This window comes from Quercus lobata, chromosome 7 (assembly GCF_001633185.2).
Source record: "Quercus lobata isolate SW786 chromosome 7, ValleyOak3.0 Primary Assembly, whole genome shotgun sequence".
NCBI lineage: Eukaryota > Viridiplantae > Streptophyta > Magnoliopsida > Fagales > Fagaceae > Quercus > Quercus lobata.
The window spans coordinates 42,433,005-42,456,065 of NC_044910.1; the positions used below are offsets into that span (position 1 = coordinate 42,433,005).

Consider the following 23,061-nt stretch of genomic DNA (forward strand, 5'->3'; position numbering starts at 1 on the left):
GCTTTCCTTTACACAAACTTAGGGTTTTCAAGGAGGAGATATTCTCTACACCTTGATGATCAAAACAGTTGCTGCCATTAAAGTTTAAAGAATACACAAGCGGGGGTGCTTGTAGCTGGTGGGAATTCAAGAAAGAAAGAGTCCGTGGATTCGGAGCTTGCACGTAGTCGTGTCAATAAGTTCTACTGGTTGGTAGCATTAGGAAGTCGAGCGGGGGTGCTTGTAGTCCTTTTGTATGAACTTCGATTCTTTCTGATAGTGGATTCAAGTTTACCTTGAGGATAGCTAGGTCAAATCCTCCCCAGGTTTTTACCGGTTTGGTTTCCTGGGTGATCATATCGTGTGTTATTTATTTTCCGCTGCTTTGCATGATTTGATCTTTATTATTGTGATAACCTAGACTTGTTTAATTGGACTAAGTAACAACTTGGCTAATTACCTAAGTTTAATCAATTGTTTAAGGGGTCTAAAAACTGTCATAAATCCTTTTGTGGTTTGCTTATAGTGAGAAGTTGTTTATTTTGGTTATTGTTGTTGCTTAGTTTTTCCAATATGTCCATTCAAAGTATTCAGTTGATTCTTAATTTATGCATTAAATATTCAAATGCAAAGCATGGAATGAATGATCATCACAAGTCTTAGAGCTTAGCATTCTACCATATGTGCGCGACACATGAATTACTTCCTGGATATGGTGCTGGAGCTTCCCTGACCTATGTACGTGTTTTGCTCGATAGCTACAAGGCAATGGGTTATATTGGCACTGGATGTATGAACTGTTGCTTGTGGAAGAAAGTGCCAATTAGCTAGGGTGATTGGAGTTTTCAATTAAGAGACTTTGCATGTTTTATGTTTTCTTAGAAAATGAAACTACATGTGTAGCTAGAAATAGAACAAAATCACTTGGAAAATGTTGCTGTTTTGTGCCGATGTGTGTGCATTATGAGAGTCAGCACCTATTTGATGGAAAGGAGGAAACCTTATGTGGTTAAGTAGGTATTGGTTAAATGATTAAATTTATTATTTTTTAACAATTTAGAAGGTTTTGAATAATTGATAATTTATCATTATATCAAATAGGTGGTTTTTAATCTTTTGTGATAATCAGGAAAAAAAAATTGCTCCGAAAATTATTGAACCAATTTTTAGCTTCAAAGGACTGAAGGTTTGAGGTAGCTGGTGGGGTGCAGAAATAAATATGGTTCTATGCCATCGAACACATTAAAAAGGTTCGAATATACCAACAAATTAAGGAAAAGGTGAGAAGACACCAATAATTCTAGTTTCTTGCTGCGGAATATTTTAGATATTACATCTACATATTGTAAATTTGTAATACCCTAAATGACAATATAACTCTCCAATATATATTTTAGATATTAAATCCTAAAATAAACTAGGGTAAAATAAAATCATAATAATAATTAACTCTAATTAACTTTAGATAAATTAACTAGGTACATTCCTTATGTTTGAATGAATTTATTTTCAATAGCTTATTTTGATTTATATAGAGTTTTTAAAACTTTTTTTTTTATTAAAGTACAACATTATATTAAATACGCTATTGAAAGAGATCGGTTAAATCATCCTGAAGTACTAATTAAGTAAAATTGACAAAAGATTGCAAGCTAAAATGAATACTATGCAGTACAAACAAAGCTACTCACTTCAAAATAATTATTGTAAAAGATATTAATGTGTATGGATACCGTTTATTTTGCTGAAACTGAAATATTATTGCCGAAAGTACTCTAGATAAAAGTAAAAGTTAGTTGAAATAGTACAGTAAGGCTCATGAATAGTGCCAAAAAGTACAGTGTGACCTATAAATAATAACAAAAAGAAGCTGAATAGTGAAATAATTTTCATTTTTCATCTTAACCTAAACGTATACTAAATTTAAGAAAGAGATATCTAGAAGCTTTTAGTGTAAAATTAATTATCTATTTATTAAAGTAGAATAACCTTTTTCTTTGTCATGGAGGAAGAATTACTTTATTACAGTAGAATAACTCTTTTCTTGCCATAGAGGAAGAATTGCTTTACTACAGTATAATGACCTTCACCATAGGAAGATTTTCCGGTCATTGAGAGCCTGTACAGGCCTTGCGTTATCCTCTCCACGGAACTGCAATAGATTAACCAATTAAATCGAGGATTTAATTTTTTAAAAATAATGTTAAATTATATACATGGTCCTCAACACATGATGATTGTTTCTTTTTCTTTATCATCAGCCTAAATTAGTTTTAAAGATGTATTTATATTTTAAAAAGTTATTTGCTGTGTTATTTGATAGATAGAATCATAGAACTTACTAATTAACTTAACAAATGAAATTCGTGAAATCAAAATCACTTTGATGATGTGAAGCCTACAACATAACATAAATTCTGTTTGCCATGTCAATCATTTTTACTTTTTAAAAATATTTTTGAAAGTATAGAAACTAAAAATCAAATAATTTAAAATATAAAAATAATTTTGAAACAAATGTCAAACATTAAGGACCAAATATTCAATTTAACAAAAAATTTAAAAGCTATTAACTCAATTTGAGCTAAATATATATAGCACATACATCGAAATTAGCTTCACGAAGTAACTGTAATTGTTTGCTGGAGACAGTATTTATCTGAGGCAAGGTCAACATAAGGTGAATAGTCAAGTTACAAAGTAAAGGGGAAAAAAAATGTAATAATAGAAGAATTAATTGGAGTTATAGTGAAGGTGTTTAGCAGTACCTTTCCATTGACGATCCAAGTAACACTTTCATTACAAGGAGGTGTTGTAAGTGATCCACACTACAAAAAAAGCGGGCTATAGCCGCGTTTTTTTTAGCCGCGTTTACAAAAAACGCAGCTATAAGGGATCTATAGCCGCGTTTCTCTGAAACGCCGCTAAAGCCACATTCTATAGCCGCGTTTACTAAAAATGCCACTATAGCTAACTTAAAACGCAGCTAAAGATAAGATGTAGCTGCGTTTTAAAAAACGCAGCTATAGGTCCAACCGAATAATTTTTTAAGGTGAACTTATAGCCGCGTTTTTTTGTTTAAAAAAGCAGCTAAAGATTACCTACAGCCGCGTTTTTCAAAAAACGCAGCTATAGTAACCTGTAGCTGTGTTTTTATAATTAAAAAACGCGGCTACGGGTCACCTTTAGCCGCGTTTTTACTTAGAAAAAACACAGCTACAGGTTACCTATAGCCCGTTTTTGGGGTCTTAAGCTGCGTTTTTCAAACGCAGCTTTAGACCAGTTTTTTTGTAGTGCCATCGTATCTGTAATACATGAATGTATTTGTGTTCGTGTCTATAGGATCTATTACCCCTATGGCTCTCTCTCCCTTATTATTAACCAAAGTTTTTAGCTCCTCTGTGAACTGAAATAAAAAAAAGGAATAATTTTAAAAAACTTTAAGATGTTATAATGTGTGAAGAACTCAAAGTGGATTGATTTGGTGCTTAATTCCTTACCTTTGTCAGGAATGAATCGGGCTCACCAATTTGGTAAAACTGGGCACGTACAACAGAAACTTGATTTGGCGTGTTTTCGTGAACCACATGCAGCTCCAAGTCATACCTGGTGAAGAAATCATTGTAGATGAAATTTGTTGGCGGTGAGTCATTTAATTTGAGAGAGAGAGAGAGAGAGAGAGAGACCTCTTACCATTGATGAGATGCTCTGCAGGTGAGTGCCAATGGCAATGAGAGAGGCTGTATTGCTTGTAATCGATTTGAATTGATCCAGCATCACCTACCCATTCAACCTGTGTCCATAATTAAAATTGAACCAATATTTAAAAATAAAAAAAACATATTACATTTTAAATTTGCATTCTTTGATAAGAATATTTAAAATTTTAATTTTGTTTCATTCAAGCCTTATTAGTGTATAAAATCTGTACACATAGACCATTATTTTGAATTGGCTAAAAAATACAAGGCCATATCAGTGTGTTTTGGGCATTTTAGCCTATTCCAGCCATTTTAGGTGAAAACTCGATTTCTTCTGCCAAAAAAAAGTGAAAACTCTGTTTTATCATCAAATTGAGGCACCAAATCAATTTTTAGTGTAATCGGGGATTAAACCTCAGGTTTCTTATTCAACTATCAAAAACTTTACCAGTTGAGCTAATTAAAATCCACTTTTTTTAGAATAATTCTGAAATGGATATATGAAATAATTTTGTTATAGTTCATTATTATTTTTCTTATAATAAAGCCTTGCGTATTACATAAATTATGTAGTTCTTATATTTATTGCAGGACAAATATTAGCTACAAAATTGTTTGTAGTTTAATGCTACAACTTTACTCAATAAAATAAATATTACTACATATTTTGAAAATCTAACCGTTAAATTTCATTTTTTTTACATTCTTTATATACATATCAAATTTTGTGTCAATTGGATATTACTTACTATATGATCTATAAGCTTATATTTTATACAACTAATTTTGTAACTAAACTTTTTTTTTTTTTTTTTTTTTAGAAGTGGCCTCCAAAATAGTATTCAAAACTTTGTTTAGGATACATTTTGTTTTATTTTTTTGGCTGTAAATTGTTGAAGTTAATTGACTTGAATGATTGTAGGACGTATAATCTTGTGAAAGACCATCTACTATTTTGGATATTTGATGATTCATCAATTTTTATTCTACTACTTAGCGGATTAATGCATTTTTATGTTTAGAGGGAGGGTGGAAAGTGAGAGCGGAGTTGATTTCGTACAATACCAACTGGTACGGCCAGAATTTACCACACTAGCAGGTATACTGGTACAAAAACATAATGATTTCGTACCAGTTAAAATACTAGCTATATCGGGACCATTTTGGTGGTACCGGAGTAAATACCAGATTCTGGCCGGTTAATATATACCGGACCAGTATGAACTTATACCCAAAAACTCTGTCGATTGACTGTAGTTCTCCTCCTCACGCCGCCGGACTGAGATTTCTTCATCTCTTTTTCTTCCATGCGGCGCACAGTAGTGGTGAACAGCAGCACCAGCGTTCATGGAGGCAGGAAACTAAGAGTGAGTGAAAACAAGATCTAAAACTTAAATTAGCTTGAAGAGAGGCAGGTAAGTGAGAAGTTTTGTCAAATTAAAATTAGCGTACTGTAGAGTAAAAATGCTGAAAAAGTTACTTTGGAGGAAGATGTGAAAAATTGAAAAATACACGTTAGCCTTTAAGTTGGATTCTTTGGTTTTATCACCCACTTACTTTTTTTAACCGAGTCTTCTACGGTTCTACCCACACAATGAAGCACTATTTACTTCTTGCATTGATTTTTTTTTTTATTTACTCATAAGCCTTATTGATTAGACATATTTATATTGGGGCTTTTAAAGATCCATAGCAAGTTAGAGGGTCATTAATATATACTAGTGTTTAACCCGCGCAATGCGCGGGATTATTTAAAATCTTATAAGTAGAAAAAAATACAGATAATTGCTTTTAATATATATTATACATTGTAAAGACTCTTAGTCATTACTACTTTATTTTTGATGGTATTTACGAAGGATCCTGATAAATTACATTATAATAAACAGACATGTTTTTCACTGTATAGCCCTCCTAAAAAAATAAGAGATCAAAATGATAACCTGTGTATAGCTATAAAAATGGTTTCATAGAAGTAATAAAGTTGTAAGAATTAGATATCATTATATTTCTTTTTAAAAAAAAGGAGGTGAGGAAAAGAAATGGAAAGAAAAATTTAGATTGTTAGATTTATATATCTGAACCATGGCATACTATTTCAGAAAATAATGTGTTTGAACTTACCATATTTCTTAGGTAAAACTCCATAGTGTTCTATTAAGCAACCGATCATGCATTCAACTACTCAAAAGATTTTCTCTTTAAAAAAAACCTCAATAGATGATGAGAAGAAAAAATAGTCACAATAGACATTATAAGGAAATTTTGATGAATTCAAGTAGATATATAACTAATCCAAACAGCCACAATACAATTATATACACTATATTGATTTGGTTGAAAAATTAAAATAACTAAAAAAATAGAGATGCAGTAGTTGAACACACATAACTTCTTACTTTACAACAATAGAACAGTAGGGGAAAATCTATTTATTTTATTAAAGCAAATCCTGTCGACTACATTCTTCATTCACTTTATACACTTTGAAATCAGCCATTTTGGGACCATCACAGTGTCTAACATACCGAATTGTGAAATATAATTACATTTTATAGTAATGCTGTCCTAATCTGTCAGCTTTATTCAGTACATTCAGTTTAGTCTTCTAAAGTAAAAAAAAAAAAAAAAAAAAAAAATTAACAATACTATGAAATACATAAAGACTCTTAGAGTAAGGTAGTATATACATTAGAGTTCAGTTTTTTTTCTTCTTTGTAGCAATTTGCTTAGTACTCTTTTGACGTTTTTGAAGCATTTGGAGCGGCATTCTTTCAGGTCTTTGAGCAGATGTTTCTAACAACCATATATAAAAGAAAAGCCAATAGGAAGTAACAAAATGCTATTCTAAAAAAGAACCAAGTAAAAGCATTGTTAAATATTATGTGTATATATATATATAGAGGCAAATATCCCTTAGTTAAAATTATTACAGGCCAACACCAAAAATCTTATAAGAAAACTATCATATACTTATTCAAAGCAGCCCAAAACAGCAAAAGCTACAAACATTGAAAAAAAAAGGTTCAGAAATCAATCATTATTGAGCAACTATCATGTCAAAACATTGAAAGAAAGAGAATAAATGTCCGGATTTTTATTCAAATTCAAATAACAAAAAATAGCGGTGAGGATGTGAAATAAGAACTGAAATTAATGATTACATAATCATCACAAATAGAAATTCAAATCCTTCAAAACCAACACAATGTAATCATTGAGCTACACTGAATAGTAAAATTTAACAAAAACAAATAAGCCAAAATTAATAATTAACCCCCAATTGATTCTCCAAATAAAAACCAAAAACCCTTAATTTTTTAGTTTAAAGCAAAACTTTACAGGAAGCGATTCCGGTAGTCTGATAGTGGATGGAGGCTTACGGTGATGACAGAACTTGTGGTGGTGCCCCTTTCTCAATCCATGGCGCATTAACTTAACAGTCTAATGATTATTTTTCCTCTTGTTCCAAATTGACTCTCTCTCTACCGTTCTAGGAATTTTGTAAATACGCTAAAACTAAACCAAAATCAAACACAAAATTAATTGAATCCAAATACTCCCAAAAGTTTTTAGTATTCTGAGAAACTAAATCAAACAACAAAAACAGATCTAGTAAACCACTTATGCTAGTGTATGATTCTAATAGAGCCGTCTCAATCGACTCGGACATAGCTAAGACACTCAGACACTAATCAGCCTTAACATTGCAAGTAAAGTTGTGGCCCACTCTTAGAAGATATTTCTGCAGGGAGTAAGAGAATCAATTAAGATAGATAGTTCAGTTGCACACAGCCACACACACTGCTCTCTTTGTGTATTTGTAAATGTGATTTGTAGACATATAAATGTTCAACTTGAAGTATAATTATGACTGTTCTGCCTATTAAAGTTTCTCAACAAAGCAACAAAATAAAAGCATGAGATGTTTCAATATTAATGGTTTGAAAGTATATTTACGTTTTTGGTGAGCTAACAATAAAGAATTAGATAAAGGAAACTAAATGTTACATACCTATTTCTACACCCCCTGTTCTGCAGAATGCCAGAATAGCCATTAAGATTGCAAATTGTTCACTTTGAAATGGCTGGCTTTGCAAAGTAACCCACAATTCAACCAACCTATAAAAACTACTACGATACAAAACTCACAACCCAAACCCAATACCCAAAAGTTTGATTTTTAGGGACCATAAGAATTGTTTTAGCAGTGTAGAGAGGGAAATCTAAATTAGAGAAAAGAAAGAGTGGGTAGGATGTGTTTTATCGACTATGAATTATATTGACAAACATACACAATCAAATTTACAAATTCTTGGGAGCATATCACACTCTTAAAATACAAATTGACTTTAGAAACCAATAATACTCAAACTAAAAGCCAAATATCTAATGTTGAATTGACTTTACAAATTTACTTTAGAAGTCAAATTGATTTTAAAACTGAATAAAAGTTAAAACGATACAAAAAAAAAAATCTAATGTTGGCCTTACCATTGTCATCTACCCCATCAATCTCTGCTAAGCATTTAAAACAAAAGCACACCCAAACATAACTCTAAATGTTAACAAAAAGAATATATCAAGTATTGAGCACACACTTTACACAAAAAAATTTTGATGATATTATTCTTTACACAATTTTTTTGATGATATTATTCTTTCTTGAAACTTGATTATCCAATCAGTAGCTGTATTTTCTAAATTTCTCATAGTTCTATCTTCTCCTAGGCCTTTCCTAAACACATCTATTTTCAATAGGGCGATACTCCCAGTGCTATTAAAAAAGAAAAAGAAAAAGTAATGATGATATTTTGAGACCAAAGAATTCAAAGAAAAATACTAAAACCCATCTTTTTTTAAACTGTTTTTGTTTAAAGTTTTTTTTAATCAAACATTAACAAATGATAAAGAGATACAAATTTAAATAAAAGCAACAAAGGAAAATTAGGCTGGCCTGACCTTTATATTTAATCAAGTAGCTCTTCTTGAATAGCTACCAACTGTCTTATAAGCCAGAGCAGAGATGATAGATCTACATTAGCACGTGAGGGAAAAAAAGTCATTGAAAATACAAAATTACTGAGAAGCAACAATGTAAATGAGGCCCTCGAAAATTTGGCATATTTATGAATTATTAGTACTTGACAGGAAAAACTCAGCGAATCTGAATTTCAACAATAAATGAAAGGGTAAGAAGGTTTTTTAAACTGACAGAAGAGAAAGATGAAAGATAGACACACACAAAACAAACTATCATTAAGTAAATAATCACACAACCATATTAAGTAAATAATCCCTTAATATGCAGTAACACATTTTTTTAACAAACTATTTGCCATTTATTTGTTCGTTTCTACTCAAAATTTCACCCTGGAAAAATTCTCAAAACAAAAAAGTAGAGACCTTAATTTGAGCCCAAAGCATCCCAATAAAAACCAACCTTGCATCTTCTAGGCATTTTATCGAACACTTCAAGTGCATAATTAAACCTGCTACTGTCAAGAACAACAGCATATTTTGATTCTGTCAAATTTTTACACCCGAATGCAATGGGTAGGACTAACTTCCTTTCACAATCCAAACATTCATATGAAAATCTACTAACCCAAGTTTCGACTAATGCTAAAATAATCATTATGCATGAGCATGGAAATACCTTACTTTGATGCATGAAATGCATAAGAAGTCAATGAAATTTAGAGAAGATATAGGGCTTACCAATTGATAGAGAGCAGCAACAATTAATAAGGAATAAATATGCGTAAGGAATTCGATGGAGGAAAGGGTTTATCCGTGTGTGTCTAATCGAATGGGAGAATTTGACAGTTGCAATTTCTGAAGAGGCAAAATTGGTTTGTGATTTTGGATTTTCTTTTCCTATTGATTCTCCAAATAAAAACCAAAAACCCTTAATTTGTGGTGGATGGAAGCTTACGGTGATGACAGAACTTGTGGTGGTGCCCCTTTCTCAATCCATGGCGCATTAACTTAACAGTCTAATGATTATTCTTCCTCTTGTTCCAAAAACAAATCCAATCGGTTGATCTCTCTGAACTCTGTGACTAACCGACTCTCTCTCTACCGTTTTTGGACTTTTGGCATCTAAACCTTGATTATCCAAAGCCAATTGTAAATACGCTAAAACTAAACCAAAATCAAACACAAAATTAATTGAATCCAAATACTCCCAAAAGTTTTTAGTATTCTGAGAAACTAAATCAAATCAAAACCTAATGAAACCCAAATACCTAAATACAAATCAATCCAACCAAATTTCTCTAAACTCTCAAAACAGATCTAGAATATTCCGTAAATTGACGGAAACAGGGGAAATTTATCCCGAAATCACAGAGAAGTTTCAAAACCGAATCAAACAACAAAAACTCATAGAGAGAAGGAGAGGGAGAGGGAGAGAGAGAAGAACGTACCTGGAAAACTCAAAAGAGGATAGCAATGGTCGGCCAATCGAATCTCCAGTTTGGCGCAAGTTTTTTTATTTTATTTTTATTTTTCTCCTAGCAGAGTTTGATGTGAAGAGATCGCCTCTATCGCAGTATGGTTAGGGTTTTTTTAGAGAGAAAAAATATTAAGAAGACTGATGTGAAGAGGGTAGGGTTTTTTCCTTTTTCCCTTTCTGTGTATCGCAATATTAGCTAGATTTTTTAATTTCTACGTTTTTTTTTTTTTAACAGTTTTTTTTTTAATATAAACAATTACAGCCAAACAGTGTTAATGTTTTGAAAACATTATAATGTATCGCTTTTTAAAGTTACACATGTCTGAATTTTAGGTAGGGACTTTTCCTATTTGTCATTATCTCCTTAATTCTAGGAACTCATTTTCTCTCAGCTTCTGCTTTTATATATATATATATAGATATATATATATATATAAAAGTAGCTGTAATCACGAAACGGTACATCGATTTTTATTAATACTAAAATATTTCATTCTTTTACTTAAACCGAAATAGTCTCCAGTACAGTATTGATTTCTTTTAGTTGACCCAATTCTAGAAACACCTATTATATATATATATATATATATATATATATATATATATATATTTTTTTTTTTAATTTAAATTTTGAGTAATTTTGTTCCAAGACTTAATTATAAACCTGGCCTGAATGGATTGAACCCGAACTTTACCTCTAATTAATCCTTTGTCCATTCTAATTACTAATTAGGCAAAACCAGCTATTTAAATTTTGAATAGCGCTCTTAAAGAGCAGGAGAAGTTGGTCTCCAACATTGGATACATCATACAACAATACATAAATACCATACTATGTCTTTATCATGTAACTTTTACTTATAAAACTTATAAGCAATGTAAGTACACAAAATATTTCTTACTCTTTTAAAATTCCATGGATGAAAAAGTTATGATTGGTGTTCGTAAACTTAATTATTGACAAAGCTTATAAGTTATCTCCTTACCTCGACATAACTGTCTGTATTCTTTATGATTGCATTAGATACCTTATAATTCAATCTCAGATCTCCTAGATTTATGTTAACTCGTACGTCCTTATACAATATATCAATTGGAGATTGATGACGCCCAATCTTACACAGTTTCCATTCTGGCTTAAGTTCTCCCCAATGTTCGGGTCCTTTTGGACTCCCTTCAATATAGTTAAACTCAGGTTCTTCACCTGCCATGTAAATATCAAACATCACATCCTCAACATAGGTAATAATAATATTGCAATTCTTGTTATATATAAAAAACAACAACACTAATAGCATGACACATGTAAGAATCTTTGGCATTACCAGTTTGAGTAGTAACAGATATTGGCTGCCAATATAGAAGAAGCAGGAGAAACAAACAATTGAAGATTGGTAAACTATAATTCTTCATGATATATAGAAAAAATGATGAGAGAAACTAAAGGCAAGTTAAAGAGCGCAGTTCTTTGTTGGAGAAGCTAATGTCAATGAGTTCTCTAATTATATCTATATCTATCTATCTATCCATATATAGTAAGCAGAAACTCAACTATAATAGCTACAATACTAGCTAGCTGAATTTGGTATAAACAGTATAATTGTAGCTAACATGCATTTAATTTGCATGGTTGCAAGCCAACCTAATATGGCTTGACTTTTTGGGTTATGCATTCAAATTTTAGCTGGACAAGGCACATGGGTAGTTCGGTGTTATTACTTCAATGGATCGGAGAAAATTGATCCACACTCCATCTTACACCAACAAAAGTACAAAATAGAGTCAATGGACTTTGCAAGTCATAAAAGTAAGAAAACTAAAACAAAAGAAAGAAAGAAGTATGCACTACGATTTTGAGAGAGAATTTTTTGAAAATGATTTTCATCTATTGACCATTTCTTAGGGCTTTGTTAAAACTCCTACATAGGAAGAGATATAGATATTGCACTTTTTTTTTTTTTTTTAATAATTTATTTCCTTACAATAGACATTGCATTTTTTATATATTTGTTTCTTTCAAAATAATGAACTTTAATAGCTCAATCGAAAATTAAGTTTGTGCATGTTAAGTTGTTAATCATAATAATTTAAACAATACTCTGTCTCGCTCTTATGCTCTTACTATTTTGTGTTTAAGATTAAGCATTTTCCGTTGACACTAAAAAAATAATTTATACCACTTGGCACGCATCAAGTCTCTATTGTAGATTTCTCCAAAAAAAAAAAAAAAGTCTCTCTTTTTGGGTTCGACCACTCCGATCATAAGTAATTATTTATAACTCATTTTTTAGGCGGTAAACCTTATCATTGAAACTCATAACACCTATTTCTATAATTTTGATTGATCCAGCACATTCATAATGTAATACCCCTCATATCTTTTTATGAGATTATTATTATTATTATTATTATTATATATATATATATATATATATTTAATTGATGGGCTATAAGTACTTTTGTTAGTAATTGCAGCTCACTATTCCACTAAGCCCACATCTCAAATGCATTAAATATAAGATAGAGGAAGAGATAAATTAGGGTTTTCAAAGAAAGAGATTCATCACTAAAGAGGTTAGGAGGTGTATTTTTTCCCTTAGAGTTTAGAACACACACAATTAAAGAGGTAACCAAAGAATTCCAAGTATGATTTCTCATTTGTTAGAATCAAAGAATTAAAAGGTTAGGATCTTATCATGGAATCGGTAGTGATGGGTAGATTGTTTAAATGGAGATTGTTTACACTATAACGTTAAGTTGCCTATAATTGGTATTCAAGAACAAAAGTCATGGTTTTAAATCTTAATTCGTGTAGATTCTTTTACATTCTCCATTGGGTTATATAGATTGTATTCAAGAACAGAACTCCTAGATTGCAAATCCTAATTCAAGAACAACATGGCTTTTACGTTTTCCTTGTGGTTATATAGATTAGATGGGCTTACAGAGACAGAGCCAAAACTTGAAGTTATGAGGGGCAGCAATTTTTTGTGGGACAAAATTATTTTGTTTAAAATTTTTTAAATGGTCTGGCTATTTGTTTTGAGTAAAATTGGTTTATTGAGTTTAATTGTTTTTAGCTTTACTATTGGTAGTTTTGTTGTTGAATAATTTTTTTGGGCTTATATATTTATTTTGCTTTAGATTTTAGATCTGGCCTTTAAAATTAAAGGAGGAAAATGTCAGAAATACAAACTTTTTTACAAATTATTAATGTGGTGAGTAGTTATTAGTAAGTAAAAATGTGATGTAAGTGATGAGCCTAGCTATATGCAAACTAATAAAATTTTACTACCTCAACAGTTTGTAAAAATGTTATAGAAAAGTTTGTGACTAGAGTAGTATTCTTAAAAGAATCAATGATAATGTTAAGGGGGGCAAAGTGTGATTTTATAGAACAAAATTACTAAAATTAGTGCCTATATATATATTAGTTTTAAAAAAAAAAAATTGGGGGCCATTGCCCCCTAGGCCAAGTCTCCCTCCGTCCCTGTGTGCTTAACGTTCTTTTGCTTTGGGATTATAAAGCCACGGATTTCATTTAAGAACAAAGCCACTGTGTGCTATCTAAATAAAGTCACGGATTACAAGCTTGCTAGAATAAAGCCACGGATTACGAGCTTGATTATATACATGGCTTTTACACTTTCTTTGGGTTATATATATCTATATATAAAATCCTAGGGTGCCTACAGCTTGTATTCTTGAGCAAAAGTCAAGATTATAAAGCTTAAATCGTGTATAAGGGTTTACCTTTCGTTGGGACATATTTCAAATCCTAAGTTTACAAAATATTGGTTATTGCTTCTCAGGTTTGATAAATTCAAGGAAACATATTTTTGGGTAGAGATGCTTTGCATTAGTGTTATCATTTAGTTCAACAAAGCATTTTCCTAGTGAATCAGTTTGTATAATTCAATAAGCTTTATATTTTATGGAGAATATTAAGTAATTTCCATGGTTGATTATAGGTCATATTTTAGAGTGTTTTGAGACTATTTGAAAGGTGTTTCAGATGGACTTTTAGAGAAATTCAAGTACAGTAAGTAATTATGCATAATATGTACAAGTTTTGTTCTTTAGGTTCTTAGAAGTTAAAGGTTTTCAAAAGTTGTGTTTTTAAGCTTATGTTTTCTGAAGTTTATCGAAAACATTTTTACATCATTGAAAGAGAAACTTCAACATTTATATAATGTTTTAAAGAAAATTTTTGAATTTTAAATAACGTTTTGAATATCCGAATCTTATTTAAAAGATGATTTCTAAACTAAAATATTTTCCGAAAAGAATTGAGTTTCAATGTAAGTTTTCTAAAAAGGTTCTTGTTCTTTAAATTTGTGTAAAACTAAGTGATTTTAAAGTCATATTCCTATTCTCCAAATGGTATTTAAAATGTTTCTTTTAGCAAATTGAATTTTCAGATTTACTCAATAATTGTAAAATACTTGTATAAACTCCTCAGTTCCTACTTATTCCCCAAGAGAGTCAAGCATCCTTTGATTTATGTTTCAATTCAATATTGTGATATTCGATATCTCTATATTTGGAATAATTGTTAATATTAAGAAAATTATTCTATTTTGTGTAAATTTTTCTTTTGTGATATGTGACTCAAAATAAATGTTTTTAGAATTGATCTGACATATGTGTAAGCCTGCTCACAGGGTTGTATGTGAGAATAAATGTTGATCCCTCACTAGCAAGGGTTAGATATTGGTATCCACTCATAGGATTGTATATAAGAATATGTGATATGTGGATATGTGACACTGTGCTCTGATCAATTACCGGTAAGTGTTTTCGAATGATTCTAAGATTTGATTACATATGTATTAAATGACTCATTATATGTTTTGGAAAAATTATATTTGATATCATTGAGTGAATTTGTGAAATCAAAATACTCGTCTTTTACTTGACTTTATTTTGTTGTGTATTGTGTATAATTGCTTACTAGATGTGTGGCTCACCCCATCAATTACAATTTTTAGATTAAAGTTTAGTTGGGAAACAAAACCATTGGATCACTTCATAAGGTACAAGGTAGAGAGTGGGAGCTTCTAGGCGACGTCAACAATGCTTGAAGCCTTAAAGGATTTTTAGTTATTTTTATCTTGCTTAAGATTTTACAGTATTTGGAGATTATTTCTAAATTGTGGTTTTAGATATTGTAAGAGGTTTATTAAGAGCATTGTTTATTTGGAGTTTTATTTAATTTTGGAATTTATTATGTTTATTGAGTTATGTAAGATCAGCAAGTTAGTCGTGCATCTAAATCCATGTAATGTTCCATGGATTTGTGCCGTGACACATAATGTAATACTTAAAACATAATCATAAGTGAAGTCTCTTATCATCAAATAAGAGACTTAGGTTCAAATTCCACCTACACCAAAAACCATCATTTTTCAATATTAAAGAACATCCCAACCTAACAATTGGTCAATGGACCAATAACAATAGTGGCTAAATCTATTTAGGTTGTGTTTGGCCAAACTATTACAAATATATTTTGAATTCTAATAGAATGTATTTTGGAAGGAGGAATTCTAATAGAATACATTTTTTTTTTTTAGAATGAAATTTTTTATTCATAAATATATATATTTTTTGAATTTTTGTTTTCAAAAAATAATTATCAACTTTGTGAGAGGAAACCAATACATAAAAAAGATACAATTTTTTTTCTCATATTATTCACAATTTCTCACTAACCATACAAAGTTAATAGTGGGCAACAATTTTCTACAATTCCACTCTGCCATCTAAACCATCATAATCATTCAAAACATCATACACACCACCAGATTGTTAAGGAAAGTATTTCCATTCATGACAGTGTTGATCTTGTGGGCAAGACAGCTAACTCATTTCCTAATATAATCCCAACAGCTATTGCAGAAACTAAGTCAACAAGCAACTTTGTTATGGAAAGCTAAAACAGAGAAAATCAATCAAAGTAGCGTGACCCATGTGCAGAAAAACTCCACTAATTTGTCACTGCCTTTCCTGTGCTAATATATTCCTTAATATATGTATATTCCTTGTATGTGCATTGTAGTATATATATTCTGGTTGTATCTCATATTTGTTTTAGAGAGTTTCAACTTATGGTGTCCGCTCCTGATGATAGCTCTTTATCATCAGACTAAGACATCAATCAGTTTTTGGTGTAGGCGGGATTGAACCCTAGATCTCTTATACAACTATCAGAGACTTTACCAGTTGAACTAACTGGAACCCACGTTGTATCTCATATTTTCAATATAGAGAAATAATAAACTCTTGTATCTTTGAGTTTTTACACAGATACCAAAAAATCCTTTACCACCACCCAAAATCAACCAAATAAAACCCTAATTGCCACCAAAGAGTCACACCACCACCACTTCAAGTTGTCTTAACCCCCAAATTGATTCACCAAAAAAACTACGTCCCTGGCACCCAAAAAACCTCCATCAACTCCTTGAGGCTTCAATTTTTGTAAGCTAGTATTTGACATGGTAGATTGTCAAAATTAATCACTAAATCTTCCATACAGTCACATGCCAAACAATCTCTCTCTCTCTCTCTCTCTCTCTCAAAACCAAAATAAAAATTAGAAATCTGATTTCAATTTTTATTCCTCATGCTATGCATTCTCTTACCAAGGTCAATTAAAACTCAATTTAATTTTTTTTTTCTTCTCTTTTTGTTAAATTTTACACATGATTTTGTTGGGAAGTTAACAAACATACATTTTGTCTAGTTGAAAGCTACAATAATGCTAGTTAGATTTGAATAAACACAATAGGGAACATACATTTTTCCGAGTTGAAAGTTAGCCCAGTATGGCATGATTTTTCGGGTTAGGTATTCAAATTTTACTTCTCCTAGCTACCTAGGTATTCCAATGCTAATACTTTAATGGATTGGAGAAAAAGTGATCCATACTCCACTTTACCAGTTTACACCAACAAAAGTAAAAATTGGAGTCAATAGACTTCTTAAATATAATATATGAAAAGAAAAAAAAAATGCACTATGATTTTGATTTTGAGAGAGAGAGAGAGAGAGATGAATTGTTAAAGATAGAGAGAGTGAACAACCCTTTAAGAAGTAGAGATAATTTTCATCTATTGAATAATTCCCCCCTTAAAGATAATGTACTCTATATGGCTTTCTTTTTTTCCTTTTTCTTTTTCTTTTTTTTTTTTCTTTTTTTTTGAGGATCTATATGGCTATCTTGGAAGTTAAGCTAGAGCATGTTAACCACCATAAATCAAACAAACTCTTGCCTCATTTGTTCTTACTATTTCGAGAAAAAGCATTTGCCATGGCCACCAACTAAACGGTTTTTGCTGGTTGGCACACGTCGTTTGTTAAGTCTATTGTTGGATCTTACCCCTCCTAAGTGCCTTTTTTTTAGTCACTCATAATTTTTTTATAGTCACTCAGAAAATTTAGATATTTTTTAGGTCGTACACCTTATAATCGAAACTCTCAACAACTGTACGCCATCAAAGTTCAAATACAGTAATTGTAGCTTTTCCAAATCAAAAAAGAAAAAAAGAAAAAAAAATGTAATTGTAGCTTTAAAATTAGAATCAATTAAGATGAAAATTTCATAACTTATCGGAGTCAGAGGATGAGTAACGTTGATTATGACATGTATGAACACCCAGCTGTCTTTGGAAAAGACCATTGTCATTATGCTGCAGCAATGTGTTAGGTGGAAAGATTGTGGTTTGCATGAAATCCCACCAAATAACTAAGTCCAGTCTTGAACAGTCATCCATGTCTCTCTATTAATGGGATTCTAGAACAACAACAATGCAATCGTGTATTCTATTGAACCTTTTGTTACTTCAACCAACTTGTAAAGCTTTAATAGACCGACGTACTATACAAAATTGGGCCATGTCCTCAATATTCTCAGCTGCACATCATAAAGTAGTTGGCTAATTTGTTTATGAAAAATGTTTATAAATGTCCTTAAGGTAAGGGTTAATAGTATAACTTTTTGTTTATTAACCTTCTTACTATTTGTCTTTTTTGCATTCAGTAATGATAGGACTACATAAAATGACATAATTTTTGTCACAACTCGTCATGTGACGAGCTGTAGTAAAAATTATAATAAATCATGACAAAAGTGTTATTTTATGTGATTTTAGCCTCATCACCTACACTTCGTGCATGTAATAAAACTCTTTTTTTAGAGAGAGAGAGAGAGAGATATATATATTGTGGGGCCCGACAATTCGTGGACCAGGCCCATTTGCCCTTAGAGATTCTGAAGGCCCAATCCGAGGAGAGCTGTGGCCCACACTCTACAATGCCGAGCACGAAATAATTTTTGGGAGGCAGCCGAGGACAGTTTAGTCCTCGGCATATCCATAATCCCACCGGAACAAAGGGGTAAAACTGGCGTAGGGGCGAATTTGTAAGATCCAAAATACCTTGGGGAAGTTATCCTTACTACCCTTCAAGATAAGACCCAGCGCCTGACAGAGCCGTACTCTGCAGCTTTATCAAACCATCCCCAATAATTCCGGGATTGGACTGATGGGACAAATGTCAGTGTTTGTAAAGATTGACCCTACACGTGGACGAAGGACAACGAATGCAAGCCAGTATAAAATAAGGAAGTAAGTGAAGTCTAAAGGGGAGGCCATTCGATCTCCCAGAAAAAGAAAGGTTACAGGGGGGAGAACGTCTCAACAACACCGGACTTCACGAAAAAGTCCATCAATGAGTAACCGGAGGGAGACCCTAATGGTCCTCGGATCAACTCCGAGGAGTCCCATCCCCTTGGCTGCGACGTCTTAGGGCTTAAATGTTCAAGCCCAATTCCTTTTTCTGCATGAATTCCTCTAAACTCGAGCCCGGAACACCGCCCAGTGACCAGCGATCAGCTTTTCAAGCCCACTCTCTACAAATCATATTGTGAGGGACCTTTATTGCGTGAGCCCAAAAATGTTAGTGGGCCGCAAAGGAACGGTGTCCCTACATATATATATATATATATATATATATATATATATTTAATAGGAACTTAGGGTAGATTTAGTTAAGATTTTCTTGTGTAGAGAGCTTCTAGGTTTATTTGCCATATAAGGTCCATCTTAGACATTGGCATGGCGGTATGCTACTAGCCTTATGGGTACGAGTTTCCACTTGATTCAGATCCAGCCATCTAGGAATCAATTTTGTTAGGATATATATGTTTCACATGTTAGGAACATATGTCACTATTTTTTGTAATTGGCTAATCCTTTGACAAAACGCACTTTACTTGTATTTGGGTAGATCTAGGATGTGTTTAATACTTCAAGAAATAAGGTTTCAAGTTCAAATATTAAAGTCATGCAAGTCTGTCCAAGATTCAAGTGTGAAAAGTGTTGTTCATTAAAACTCGACAACTAGCATCTATTAAGCCTTGAAAAGCTGTTCCAGCCCGTATCTCGATAGCAGCTCGACAGATAAGGTATCTGTCAAAGTTTATGAAACTCAAAATTTCTGGTCTATTTTTCATCCAATCTGTGATTGTATGTTTGAGCTTTCTTTTCTCACAACCCTAGACATATAAAATGATTATTTTAAGGGCCGTCAAAGGTAACATAAGTTGCACAAGTGTTGAGCAAAGTTTTGTTCAAGCAAATTGTGACTGGAGACAGAATTTGCTCTAATTCATCTTTCTTGTGAAGAAGCTGTTGTGTTTGTGCACCGTAGGGTTTTGTAACCAAGGAGCTTCTCGATCTTCATTGGGTGATGAACTGAAGAACTTTGCAGCCAACAACCTTCTCTAGTTGATGATTGAAGTCACGTACTAGAATTCGCACAATTGGTTAGTCACATATTGGGAGCCATGCATTAAAAGGAGAGATTGTTACTATAGAACAAGTCTAATTGGGTATTGCGGTAAGGGTTCAAATGTAGGTTGGTATAAGGTATTGGGATTCCTTTACTTATAACCGCTTGTTGTGATAATAGTGGATTCTCGGAAGTGGTGACCTTAAAATCACTCGATGGGATTTTTGCCATGTAGGTTTTCCCCATTTGTAAACAAATCACCATGTCAATTTATTTTCCGCTGCATACTTTAGTTATTGGTGATTTGTTTGTGCTACCACATGCTTTGCATGTTAATTTGATTAATTAATAAACTTGGCTAATTAATCAACTAATTCATCACAAGGGGTCGATAAGTTTTTGGCCTATCAAATTTGAATTTTTATATAGAGGTCTAACAAACCAAAAATGAGTATAAAGTTAGTGTATGAGCTTAGAAAGGTATAGGACACCCAAACCTCCTTAATTGAGTGGGGTGGCCTCCATTAATGGACCTCATAGTCATGTTGTTACAATAAGGATCCACCCCCCTAAGAGGGACCTCTCCTATGCATGCAAGAATTAAGAGTAAGGCTCAAACAAAAGCACACATTCTAAACACATCGTTTCTCGAATTAAAAAATAAAATTTCTATTCCAGAATTTTAAAAGCTACCACGTTATCAACACATCCAAATCCTTAGCATGCTTTTACCAAGAATCAATCATCATAAGCATGTTTCTAACATGTGTTGAAAATAGAAAGAAAAAAAAAAAATTCCTGATTTTCTAAAAGAGCCTACCTACAAATGACTCAGGCTATGTACATTGTACACAGGACTCCTAGGGTGCATATGTAAAGCTAAGGTTGCGTAACACGCCCTGAGGTAGAAACCCCTATTCTAACCTAAGCATGTTTCTAGTCATAATACTTTAAAATAAAAAGGAAAATAAAGAAAATCTATGGCTAAGAAAAATAAAGAGCAGAAAACTAAAGGAGAAGTAAAAAAATAAAATAAAAAATGCTGAAATTAAAAGAAAACAAAAAGAAAATGATTATCTCAGCTCTAAGCAAGAACCAAAGCTTTAATTTGATCATTTCCCATTTGTGTGGTGAATGGACCAAGAACCAAAAAAGTTTTCTATGTCAGCAATAATTTAAATGGGTACGAAAATGATGACAATTAATTTTTTTTTTTTAATATTGATAATGTATGTTAAAATTACTCTAAGAACTCTAGATCTTAGTACTTCCATGGTTAAATTTTACTTTTTAAAATTATGACGATGTATTTTGGCCGAAGGAGAAGAATCAGTACCTACTAGAGAACAAAGTTTAAACTTTTCAAATTTTTTATATATTTTATTTTTGGGTATGAATTTTAAAAATTTAATTGTTAAATTTCATGTTCTTTATGTTCTTAATATGCATATCAAATTTCGTTTAAATTGGATGTTATTTATCATTCGATCAATAAACTTATTTTTTATACACAATTTTAGATCACACAAACTTGAAACTTTTACATTTGTTTGATAACATAGCAATTGATTTTTGATTTTCTTGAAATTTTGCACGTATTAAGGATATGATAAGAACATGTAATCCAATAGTTAGATTTTCAAAATTCGCACTCAATATAAAAATATATGAGGAATTTGGAAAATCTTCTCCAAACTAATTTAGAGAGAATTTATTCCTTACTAGATACCAAGATTAGATGCCCTACGAATTGGCTCCATATGCAGCTCAAAGACCAGTAAATATCTCTAGCCACCTCAAGTTCAAAGCATCAAACCATTCCCATGTTGAAATCAGACAAATTGGTTTTGGCTCCACGTACATTTTGGATAGGATTGTCTTCAAATCTCCCAAGTAAAAACTCAATGGACGGACGTATAACCTTTTAGTCATGGTGTACTAGACTGGATGCTTCGTCTCAACCTCACACGTTGTTTTATTGAATACAAAAGTCTATTGAACATAACAGTCATACTAGTATTACATTTGACAACCCCTTTTGTAAACGACTAATTCCCACTGCTTCCCTTACCAAATACTTGCACATTTACATCAGTCTCTTTCCCTCACAGTAGCGACCCGATTCCGTATGGAAGATAAACACCAAGTGGGTCAATAAGAATTCTAGAAAATTAAAGTACAATTTTCCGCATGTTTAGCCTTTAAATCAGTGTATAAACCAATATATATATATATATATATATATTCCCTCATGTTTAGCCTTTAAATCATGAAAGCCCTTACTCTCAACATCAAGACCCATGGAACCCTCATGTTACAAGGAGTCCAGCAGATAGCATTGATATACAGAGTATATTATAAGTGTTGCAGGACGAACTTGAATGTTCAAGCAATTGATAAGAGAAAGTTAGGAGAAACCACTCTTATCCAAACCAAAGACATTAGATCCAAGATCTAGGTTCCCAAGACCCTGAAATGGTCTGATGTTACTTACCCTCCTAATTGGACTCTAGAGAATGAGAATCATCATCTCTAGATCTAAAACCCATCCCAGAATCTAGATCTAGATTTCGTCCAGCAGTTAGCCGATGGTACGGTTAGACTCAGTTTTGACCAATCTAGGTTTAGATCACCTTTAGAATATTCTGAACCAAGGCCTAGATCCCCAATGGATTTACACCAACCTTATAGGCAGTCACCTATCCTACTCAGAGATAGACCTGCATTCCAGTGTAGCTCATCCAGGCCCCTAGCACCCTTTCCTAGATCTAGGAGAGACTTAGGACCAAAGCTCCAAAGAGTAAAAACCCAATCCCAGGTCAGCACTCCATGCTACACAGCCAAACAAGACTCAGTTGTTGATTAGGAAGAAGACAACACTAGTCAAAAGTTACCATCACCATCAGGAACTGACACGGAAGATCCTTTTCAAGAAGAAACTGAAATTGATTGCCAGCTCATGGTGATAAGAAAAGAGGTCACCCTTGATTTAGTAGCCCTAGGCAAAGAATTTGACTTAGAGAAAAATAAAGTCAAGAGAGAAGCCTATAGAGCCAACCATACCAGGGAACAAAAGAAAGAAGTTTTGGAAAAATGGAAAGAATTCATGAAGGAGATATCCAGCAA

At 32.3% G+C, this 23,061-nt stretch overlaps 1 protein-coding gene and 1 long non-coding RNA gene across 2 annotated transcripts; both read right to left on the reverse strand.

Moving 5' to 3' along the window:
- Positions 1-1,982: 1,982 nt before the first annotated feature.
- On the reverse strand, positions 1,983-11,638 carry LOC115953367 (alpha carbonic anhydrase 7-like). The gene is made up of 8 exons (XM_031070997.1): positions 11,466-11,638; positions 11,127-11,344; positions 3,666-3,772; positions 3,480-3,585; positions 3,279-3,385; positions 2,748-2,805; positions 2,585-2,638; positions 1,983-2,131 (listed from the first exon to the last, which is right to left on the reverse strand). The coding sequence occupies exons 1-8, from the start codon at positions 11,551-11,553 to the stop codon at positions 2,066-2,068; spliced, it is 804 nt and encodes a 267-aa protein (XP_030926857.1). The 5' UTR covers positions 11,554-11,638; the 3' UTR covers positions 1,983-2,065.
- On the reverse strand, positions 7,012-9,394 carry LOC115953369. Its single transcript, XR_004083673.1, has 3 exons — positions 9,124-9,394; positions 8,643-8,715; positions 7,012-7,425 (listed from the first exon to the last, which is right to left on the reverse strand). It is a non-coding gene; the product is annotated as an uncharacterized LOC115953369 (long non-coding RNA).
- Positions 11,639-23,061: the final 11,423 nt, after the last annotated feature.